The 11,127-nt window shown below is 35.1% G+C and overlaps 1 protein-coding gene across 2 annotated transcripts; it reads right to left on the bottom strand.

The window, feature by feature from the left end:
* Positions 1-5,064: 5,064 nt before the first annotated feature.
* Positions 5,065-9,341, bottom strand: LOC115716249 (BTB/POZ domain-containing protein At1g63850). Of its 2 annotated transcripts, XR_004011550.2 has the most exons (4): positions 7,516-9,338; positions 6,241-7,212; positions 5,409-5,486; positions 5,065-5,317 (listed from the first exon to the last, which is right to left on the bottom strand). XR_004011550.2 is itself a non-coding variant. In XM_061115731.1 (2 exons), exons 1-2 carry the CDS (start codon positions 8,626-8,628, stop codon positions 6,271-6,273), a joined length of 2,055 nt encoding a protein of 684 aa, XP_060971714.1. In that variant the 5' UTR covers positions 8,629-9,341; the 3' UTR covers positions 6,004-6,270. The 2 variants fall into 2 exon arrangements, 1 of the variants encoding a protein (XP_060971714.1); XM_061115731.1 differs by lacking the exons at positions 5,065-5,317; positions 5,409-5,486 and having other exon boundaries at positions 6,004-7,212; positions 7,516-9,341.
* Between the last annotated feature and the right edge of the window lie 1,786 nt (positions 9,342-11,127).

Raw genomic sequence — 11,127 nt, 5'->3', positions numbered from 1 at the left:
TCCTAACATGCTTTCACATTCACATTTATTTAAGATACTAAACAAGTACAGGCTTACTGAACCGTGAACCGAGCTTTCTCTGATGAAGATTGTACATGTCATAGCAAGCTTCGGTAGACAAACCTGGCGGCTCTGATACCAAAATTATAACGCCCTAATGCTAAGGCACGCTACAGTGCTTTTCAATTATTGTGCAATCTTTGCTAATCAAAGAAATTTCTCGAAAAACGTGTCAAATTAAAACTTTTGCATTAAATACTAAACTTTGTAATTTAATAAAATATTTACAAGTGCCGGGATCCCGTTCTTTTAAACTTTATAAAATTTACTTTTCAAACATACATTCCAAAACATACAGATTTACAGGTCGCACAGCGACTTTCAAAATACAACTCCCAGATGTCCCGAGACCGAACACTCCAGGTCGCGCTGCTTGACATGTACAATCTCACCCGAGCTCAGGTTCACTCCTGTTCAGCCTTCGCCTTTCCTTTACCTACACATGGAAGTAGAATCTGTGAGTCAACAGACTCAGTAAGAAATGCATATAACATATCATATAATTTCCGACCTGTAAATAGGCGCCCATACACCTATTTACAGAGCTTAACAGATGAGTATGAACGTTCAACACTAGGGTACAACCACTATACCACATACACGCCGTACCTCACTATACGAGTGTTGGTAGGGTTTACCCCGAATATTGAGTAACACTGAGTGATGTACCACACACCTTAGCATTTTCCCGTGCCCGTGTTGGTATCACTGTATCGTACTCATAATAACAATAATCACTATACCAATGCACTCTGTAACTTATTCATACAAGTGTTGGTAGTGTAAAACATAATTTAAGCATGCATATACAAACACATATACACACATTCAGATAATCACATCATACATTATACACAGTTCTTACCTGTTTTCCGAATTCAAGTGTGCTGGCCGACCTGAACGGAATTTCTGTGCTAGATGGATGCCCTAATCACATTTTGAAACCGGGTAAGTCACATGATTAAAACTCTAATCCCGGGAACCCAAAATCAAAACCCTAGGTTCTGCTATACTCTAAAGGGGTTATTCTAACTCTGGAAATGGGGAAACACCCAACCGAGGCACTGAAATGGACAAAAATTGAGAAAACGAAGTGTTCAGGATTCCTGCCAAAACCGGCTAGCCGGTTTTTGTGGCACTGCAAACCGGCCATATGGCTTGCACCAGTAATCCCAAATCATTTCGTCTCTTGCCCAATTTTCCACCAAATGTTACCAAACTTTCCAGAGTACCTATTCAAAGCATAAACAATAAAACCCAACCAGTATTTCACAGAAAAATAAACCAAATCAATTTATGCCATTAAAGCTCAAAGCTTTGAACTCAAAGCTCAAAATTACATACAACCTAATCCAACAATCAAAACCAGTCACAAGAAGCTAAAACCAACTCAATTAAACCCTATGATTCGAACCTTAAGCAAGCCTAAACCTAACAGCCACTAAATATCAAAATTACAAGTTCAAACTAACTTTTAAAGCTTTAAAACATAACACTATAGTTCTAGGGTTACCTTTGATTGCTCCTCCTTTAATCCCTAGCTTAAATTCAGAGAATTTGGAAGGAAAAATTGATCCTTGCTCTGGTTTTGTCTCAGCCGAAAAAGAGAAAGAGAGAGAGTTCAAGGGAAATGCAATTTCCTTTTAATTTTGACTTTTCTTTGATTTTTCCCTCAAATGAAATGGTTTTCCTTAATTAATTCATGGCTGAAAAGTCATGTGCTAGGTGTCAACTAGAGGGACAGCCACCTAATCACCATTAAACAAAATGTCTAAAATGCCCTTAAACTTAAACTAGGGTATTTCTTTGAAACTAGGGGTAAAATGGTCAAATTCCATAACCCCGCTCAATCCCGATAATTTATTTTCTCTAAATTATTTCCCACTAAGAAATAGGGTTCTAAACTTACCCATGTGATCAATCTAGCCATCCATCGCATTTTCCGTTGTCGCCGAGCAAAAATTACAAAATTAACATTTTTCACATATAAGCTAAATAATACCCCTAGAGTTTAATAAAATCTCCGGAATTGAGAAATTATAACTCTAATATTTATTTCTAAATATTGGGGTCCACAATTAAATTAATTCACAAATAATAATAAAATAATAAAAATTAGTGCTAATTGCCTTTACTAATTCACATTACTAGAGCGGTCATTACACATAACGTCGAGGTCTACTTCCCTCTCGCGTTTGCCTACCCAATCGACTGTGTCCTCGAGACCTTGAGTGTCCTGAACTAGAACTTGCTTCATCTTGTATCGACCTTCTCCTTTGAAAGAGGTTAGATACACGCCCTCTATTTAGATACATGTATACATCCTTTCTTTCTGATCGAGAAGGACGTTGAGGGTGTCTTAGAGGTAGCCTGCTTATCCTGGGTTGGTTTCTAGGGTTTCTCTCAATTCTACAAGGGATTCCCTGATTCCCAGGTCGAGGTCGTGTTGCGTCCTCATTCCTGCGAGAAGCTTCTAGTAAATCATTTTGTTTGTTCCCTTGGTTCGTAAATCCTTAGGATCCTTGAAGAACGTCTCGCCATTGCTCTTGATTATTTGTCTGATTATCCATTGGAACATCCCTTGTACCCCCAAGTTGCTCTTTTTGGGTGTTTTGGGGATTTCCCTAGTTTGTTTCCTGTCTCCTGGTTCTGGAACCTCGAGGTTTTCCTCTCTTTCCAACTCAGTGTTTTGTCGGTTAGATTCGGCTAAGCATTGTTGAAGTTTTCTATTTTCTAATTCCACTAATGGTACATACCTAGTTAGGTCATAAGCATCCTCACTTCTAGGCACGTATCTGGCAGAATTATTGGTATCTTCATTCCTTCTTTCTGAATTTTGATCACCACCACCATCATTCCTCCTTGATCGTGATGTTCCAGTAGTATGGATTCTCTGAGATCCCATTGGCTCTTTTCCAGGGCGACGTGTGGTTTCTTCAGGGCGATTTCTATTGTTTTGATTGTTATCAGTCATTGAGTATGGATACACTTTTTTTGTGAGGGATTTTTCTAAGTTTTATCACTAAGGCTCTCAATGAAAGCACCAAACTGTTAACGCATACTTTTGTTAACTAAAATTAAATAGCCTTTTAGTAATAAATATTCTACAAAAATTGATAAATAATAAAAGATATAATAACTCTAGATATTTTTACGTGGTTTTGTAGTTAAAATCTACGTACTCCACGAGTCCTTCTTATTAGGGATATTTTTAGAGTACAAAATATAATATCTGATATTGAATAATAATGATTCTTTCTCAAAATTGTTGTCCCTTTTCTCATGAAATCTGTCTCTATTTATAGGAGTATAGGTTGACAATTATTTATTTGGGATAGATTTAAATATAACTTTAAATAAAACGTGGACAATTCCCACGTTTCATTTAAATCACACGTGAGATAATACTAAATAACTACCCAACCATTCTTTAGTTTTATCCTTTAGATGGTTATTGCTGACGTGGAAGGTTACATCTTCTCAGATTCGAGCTATCTTCCTTGTCCATCTTAATAATAAAATAAAAACACTAAGTGTTGGGAATGTTTCCATCTCGCTATGTCCTCTTTGTGGCTTTTGTAATGCGAGATGATCTTCTCGCTATATATAATGCGAGATAGTTTATGTTGATACATTCATTCTGCTCAGGTGGATAAATATTCCTTTCTTGTTTGTATATTCCGAGGCATGCATATGTCTCGTTAATCTCATATCAATAGTTATTATTCTTGTCTCGTTTTTGACCATAAAGCCAACGAGTTTTGAATATTATATATTTATCCTTTAAATAATAACAAGTTATTCAATATGTATTTAATGATATCGTTATATCATTTAGAATTGATTCATATTCCATACATTGAACATGTGTCAACTTCTGAAGCGTAGCTGAATTTCGAGTATAGCACTTTTTTTTATTATTATTATTTCATTATTTTTTTTTTTTTGAAATTCTTTTGTTTTGTTGTTGGTAATATAGTGTATCATGTGATGTTATATGTTTTGTTTACACTTATTGTTGGTGAACATCGTTTTTTTACCACTTTTAATGGCACTTGTGTAGATTAGGGCTGTACAAAAAAATTTGTAAACCGCTTAAACCGAATAACCCGCCCAAACCGAACCAAAAAAACCGATAAAAATTACAAACCGAAATAATCCGAAAAAATTATAAACCGCCCAATCTGTTAATTGGGCGGGTTGAAAATAGGTCCAACCCGCCCAATTAAACCGACCAACCCGACTAACTCGATTTAGCACTTTTATTTTTTAAAAAAACTTTTTAGTTTTTATTATATATAATATAAATGATTAAATATATAATAATAATATAAAGTTATATACTTAATTATTAGTTTTAAAGTCATATATATAGTATTGTACTTTGGTGGAATGTGATATTTTTAATTTATTTTTAAAATTTTTGTTAATTTTGACTTTAAAAAAAAAAATAAATTGGCCGGTTTGGGCGGGTTAACTCGACCAAACCGCCCAAATCGTTGGTCGGTTTATAGAATTTTTTTTTTTTTTTTTAAATTGGGCGGGTTGCACTTCAATTTTAGCAACCCGAACTTTAAATTGGGTTAGAAAATATATAGGATAAACCGCCCAAACCGACCGATGTACAGCCCTAGTGTAGATAAGTTTTATCCTTTAAATTTTAATTAATATTTTTAATATAGTGAATATTCTTTTTTTAAGGAATTATTATTGATTTTGTTGTTTTGTAAGAAGTTTGAAAATCATTCAAATAAATACAGTAAAATTGATGATAACACCAGATTTAATGTTGAATTGATCATCAAAGCTGAGATAAGACTTCTTCTCAATGCTGTGGAATTTGATTATTTACATTTAGTCTGTTTTTTTCTAGGTATTTCTCTTTTGTTAATGACCTAGTTTCCTTGTTAGATGTTTTTTTTTATAGTTTACTCCAATTTTCTTGAGGCGTCCATATTTCATGACATAGTGAACTATTTGGGTTGATTTTTTCCACCACTTCAATTATTATCAATGAAATTGTTCATTGTTAAAAAAAAAAATACATTAGAACAATCATTAAACACAAATATATATCACCCAATACACCTACTTACTTACCAATTAGCAGCCTTTAAAAATAGAATAACTCTACTACTATCAAATAACAAACCAAAAAAGAGTTGAAGTTGGTGGTGGTGGTGGTTGGTTTCGGAATTTGATCTTTTGACTCGAAACTCCAACGCTTTTCTTCGCTCCCCATCATCTTATCTTGTCCCTGCAAAACAAGTTTGAGCAGTCTATTTAGAAATGGCAGTCCGCAATGTTAACTTACCATAAAGGATAAACATAAACCAGCAGAAACTTACCATAAAATATACTTGCCTATGCTGTACCTCTTTTCTACTACTCCTAGTTTCACAAGGCCCTTTTGCTTTAGTTTAAAACTGTGTAAGAAACCAAAAAGTCATGGTTAAAAAGCTATAGTTTTGGAACCAATGAGCAATTATTTTGACCCCAACTTTTCACACAGGTTAATGTTTAGCCATTGGTAATGTAAGCATTTTGGTACTAAAGATCATTCAGTATTTGGAAGAGTTGTTTTAAATTAACAACTCCACTTGTTAGAGTGCTAGGGAACCTAGAAATTTAATAAAGTCACACAACTTTAGCTGGGTTACCAAACATCAATGCCAACACCTAAAAGTTTTTTTTACAGAAGCTTCTATTTCAAGGTTTAGTAACTAGCAATAAACATGACATTTAATGAAAAAACACAATGAGTAAGAAAATCATCAAGAGCCCGGCAGTAACATGTCAATTTCGGATCTGTAAACTGATTAATTCAGGTAAGACAATTCATTCAGACTTCAAATTCTATTAGTGGCTTGAGAAGCAATTTGCAGCTGAGTTATGGACAAAATAGAAAAGATGCACGATTATATGAAATGTATACCATCTATCTTCTTCCAACTACACCAGGGTACAATAAATCAAACAGATAAACCAACAAGCATACTAGTCAAACTCCTTTCAGAAACAATTAACCACCATTTTTGCTTTATAAATATACAATGACCCCCAATGCACGAAAAACCACCTCGGTTTAGGAGGAAAGAATATCAACAAATAGTCAAATAGATAAAGATTAGAACGATATTCATCAGAAGGTAAGGAAACAGAGCTGTGAACGCACCGCACCTTATTCTAAAAATCGTGGAATTGCTGCTTCTATGGATTCTCAATGGTGGCATTCATAATCCGCAGTGATCTTGATCTTTCCTGCTGCCCACTGCGTCTCCAAAAAGCCCTCCTCCACCAAACTTCGAACCCTCTTTGTATGTTCGGGCAATCTTCAGCAGAGTTCAAGAATCGGTTAAACCAAGCAAGCAAGATATCCTGTTGCCAAGCTAATGGAAGGGTAAGAATTGTATTGCTAAGACCATCCTCAATCAAGTGTCTATCTAGACCTTTAGACGCCCTTCTCATCCACCCAAAATCATCATAAAATGGCACCAACCATGTTCGTAAAAGCATACATCTTACATCCTTGGAAGCCAAGAGCTGTCCTTTTCCAATACCAACAAATAGGCGAGCTGTGACTCTGCTAACCTCAAACCTATGAACCGCAGGAACTTTAGAATGCACTTCAGACAACTCAGTTTGAGATGCCCATGTTTTCAAGAAATCCTCAGCAATCTGTCTATCAATCAAGATATCAAGAATCCAGTGAAGATTATCCGCTTGCCTGGAAATCTGATTCACTTCTTTGAGGTCTGAATCCACCGCCCGCATAAAATGTTGGCGAAGCAACGTCAAGCAACCATCACAAGCAGAATACAAAGACTCTTTCCTGAGATCATTTTGTGAGGCATTCTCGCGAAGCATCTTCAACACTAATCCTTTCATCTCCCTTCTAGCTTTCTCATCTTTACCTTCAAGAACCACATGTAAAAGTTTGAGAAGCACCTCCTCATTTTCATTTCCCTCTTCGGTTCCATTAGTAACTTCAATAGAAACCCTCTTTAGAACTTCCCCTGCCCCAACCCCTTCAAGCCGGAGCTCCGACAATAGCGAAGCCACCTTCTCTTCTTCATCCTCAGCCCATGGCGCAGCTTCTAAGTACTCCAAACAAGATAAAACACCAGCATCGAACCCAATTGCAGCTGAAACCTATAAACACCACACACACACACACACATATACAATATAAAGCACTAATCACCCTGAAAACAAGTAAGTGCGTTTATTGGCTAGCTACCAATTTTATTCAAAGCCACAAAACAAGAACTTCTAGATAATGGGTTCTCTACCGTGTCCCCATTTCAAAAATCTTTGTAGTAGTTAATTTAGAACAAGCTTCACAATGACCCAAATAGTATAATTTTCAAATTTAAAATGTCCCAACGCCATATTTATGAAACTCTTACAGTAAACTCAAAAAGTCTCGAACAAAAAAAGAAATAAAAAAAATACCTTTAAAATGCCAAGAACTCTAGGAACATCATCCTTCATGAGCTTCTTTCTCAGATCCTTACAGTACATTAACCGCAAAGTCTCGATATAAACCTCAACGTCTTCACAGTCGGCAATCTCAACAATGTGAGGTGTAGACGACGTCGTTCGCTGCTGTTTCGCCCACCTGTCTGAAAGTTTCACCGCGAAGAAACGACTGTGCGCAACGAGAATCTGGCGGTGAACATTCATGGTAATGCTAAGCCCATCTCGGGAGCTCAACGTGAGCTTGATATCGCTAGAAGACTGGTCGTTGAACTGATTACCAGGGCTCCTACACCCCAAAATCTCTGAAATCCGCTGCATCATCAAGGCCTGTCTATCCTGGACCGTAATAGTAGTATGGTTCCTATGATTAGCCACAGTGACGTTGCTTGATTGTATCTGGGTTCTGGGGTGGATATCAGGCTCGCTCGCCATCATTTCGAAAAGGGTCGGGCTCGATCGGGTCTTATCAGTAGGCGGCGGTGGCGACATTGGGTTCAATAGCCCAGCCGTAAGCACCGAATTAAATTTGCTAAAGCTCGAGGGAAACGAATCGTGGTGACCCGAGTAGCCGTTCCCATTTACGGAGGTCGTCATACCCGTGGGGGTAGGTGAAGCGGTCGTGAAATCCATAACCGGCGAAAGACTCCCCGGCGATAATTGGATCTTAAATGTGGAAGGAGACGAAGACGGCGAACACGACGGCCTCACCTTGTGCACTACTGGATTTGTTTCCTGAACAGGGATTTCCCGTACCCTCTGGCGAGGCTGCGCTGGCGGAGATGGCGGCGGTGGAGGAGGAGGAGGAGGATGATGAGAAGTGGAAATAGTGGGTTTTGAAGCAGGGCAACACCAAGAGTTATCCGGAGAGACTATAGTGGGCGCCGGTGGATCAAGCTTCCGGCGATGATGATTAAGGTAATACCCAGTTGAGTTTACAGTGCTTCCGACTCCGGAGACGGCGGCGGATGTGGAAATGGTGGTTTCTCGACACTTTCGGCGTTTAGGCCTAATGGGTTGGGCTTGAACTTTGAGGTGTGCAGTCGTAGTAGTAGAAGTGGTACTAGTGGATGTAGCTGCTGCTGCCATGAAATATTTTATTAAAAATAATTGGTGATATATATATTGTCCTTTAGCTCAGGTCATTGGCATTTGAGCTTGAGAGAGAGAAAGAGAGAGTGTGGGAAAAGTAAATTAAAAATGGCGGAGGAAACGAGACAAGGATAGGTGGGTTTTAGTGTTTTTGAGTGAAAGAATGAATGATTATTTCAGTATTTGTTAAAAAGACATGGACAAGCTACACGATGAGTCTGAGAAAGCATTAAATGCAAGAGAGAGACACTAAGAAAGAGAAAGAATGAGACTTTACTTTGTTAATTAAGAGAAAAACTCGACTCCTAAATACCAAATAAATATCATCATCATCATCATCAAGTTTTAACCTTTGTTTAGATGAGTGTGAAAGGAGAAATGACAGACAGGAAAAGCTGTAAGAACAAAGAGGAAGAGAGATGATTTTGAGGTCTTTTTTCTTTTCTTTTCTTTTTTATTGATCTTCATTCTTCGGATGATGTGGGCATGAGAGCATGGGTGCTAATGGATTGGGTTGGGTTTCACTTTTTATTTTGTTTTATTTTTAAATCTTTTTAATAATATGTTTTGATTTACTCCTTCCTTTGATGTATGTGTCTGGAAAGCTTTGAAGTTGTCACATAATATTTAGAAAATTATGGATAGGACCCACCAACCACAAGGGGTAGTTTTGTTTGGTCTATGGATTTTAGGCATGCAAAGTTCATAATTGTTAAATTGTCTTTGTAATGAATGAATATCAATACAGGAGTGAGATACCAAAAGAAATTGAATGTTTTTCTTTTCATTTCCTAAAATTGGAGGGAATTAGTGGTCGTCTTGTGTGTGTTGTGGTTCACTTTTTATTGGGCTTCTTTACATTTTAGTGGCTACTCTATCCTAAAAGACCAATTCTATGTCAAAATATTTGGTTTTATTGGAATTTGATGATCCCTAGGTGAAGAACAAAACAAGAAAGGATATAGTCAAGTTTGGAGTAGAGGTTATGAGACCATTGAAGTAAAGGGATCAATTTCATTGAAAAAGAAGAAAAAATCAAAATAACTCTTTTTATGTCAGCATAAATGCATAAGGAGTATCATTTATTGCAATTTTTTCGGATAATCTAATTTATTAATAGCAATTAGGGGTGGGCATCATCCAATCCAATTGAATCGAACCGATCCAATCCAATCCAATTACAAAAAGTTAGATATCCAATTATAATTGGATTTGATTGAATGCTAAAAGTTGGATTCTAATTGGATTGGATCAGTTATTGGATGTCAATCTCAAATCCAATTAAAAACCGATCCAATCCAATTATATTTATATATATTAAAAATTATTTATATAATAAAAAATATTGAAAAATATAATAAATATTTATTATATTTTTATTAGATTTTTTTTTTGTATGCTGAATTTGTAATACTTGATTGTTTATTGTATTTATTTTCATGATGTTTTGTTCTATTTTATTTTATTCTATTTATTGTTTTATTTATTTAAAACTTTTAGCTACAATACACTTGTAAGAATAGTATATTTATGAAGTACTAAACTTAAATAAAAAGTGATACTTAGTTTTTTACGTATTTTTCTTGGGATTTTTACACTAGATGTCAAATTCGGCATCTTTTTTACATTTTTATTTATGTTTGGTTTTTTAAACTTTTTTATAAAATCTAGTTTTCAATTTTATTTTTCAAAAAGTTCTTTAATTACAAAAATACATTTACTGTTTATGTCATCTTTCTCCCATTTTTTCTTAGTCTCTTTTACATGTTAACTCCCTCTTTTTCTCTCTTTTTTTTTTTCATTTTCTGTTTCTTCTCTCTCTCTCTCTCTCTCTCTCTCTCTCTCTCTCTCTCTCTCTCTCTCTCTCTCTCCAAATTAAAAAAATAAGCGTGATATTAATTAAATAACTACCTATTTTTCACAGCATAAGAAATTAAAAAAAAAATAGAAATTATGTGACGAATTGATTATTTCTTTCAAATAATATTAAAAGTAACCTTTTTTTTCAATTTGTTGTTGTTATTATTTAATTGCCAAAATAGAACAATCTAAAAATTAATTTTTTCTAATTATTTTTATTCAAAATAATAATAATGAAAGAAATTATACTATTTAAAAGTACACTTTCTTAATAATATTTATTCAACGTAACACAAATCACATCTAGCTTATTTTTAATCCCTAATTAATTTATAGTTGTTTCATCTTTTAATTTATTTTATTGTTGTTGTTTCACCAAGTCATCCATATTAAAGAGTCTTTAAGGGCAAAAAGTGAGATAATGATGAGGTTGCAACTCAAAAGATTAATGTATAATTTTTATTGTCTTTGTTTGGTTTCAAAGACTTATTTTGTTTTGTTTATATATTTTTTTTGATGTATTTAGTAAGAAGAATTATACAACCTTAAATGATTTATGTCTCTCACTTTTCTATTTATAATTAGTTAATTTTCAATTTTAATTTAGTTATTATATGGTTCTTAAAAAAAAAACTA

The sequence above is a fragment of the Cannabis sativa genome, chromosome 5, assembly GCF_029168945.1.
Source record: "Cannabis sativa cultivar Pink pepper isolate KNU-18-1 chromosome 5, ASM2916894v1, whole genome shotgun sequence".
Classification (NCBI taxonomy): domain Eukaryota; kingdom Viridiplantae; phylum Streptophyta; class Magnoliopsida; order Rosales; family Cannabaceae; genus Cannabis; species Cannabis sativa.
Note: the sequence above shows the minus strand (reverse complement) of the source record. Positions and strands in the feature narration are given on the sequence as shown.

Bases quoted from the DNA above. Each gene is read 5' to 3' on its own strand.
- LOC115716249 (XM_061115731.1), bottom strand. From the start codon at position 8,628: ATGGCAGCAGCAGCTACATCCACTAGTACCACTTCTACTACTACGACT. The intron at 7,213-7,515 runs GTATTTTTTTTA...TGGTGTTTATAG, and splicing joins GAGTTCTTGGCATTTTAAAG to GTTTCAGCTGCAATTGGGTT.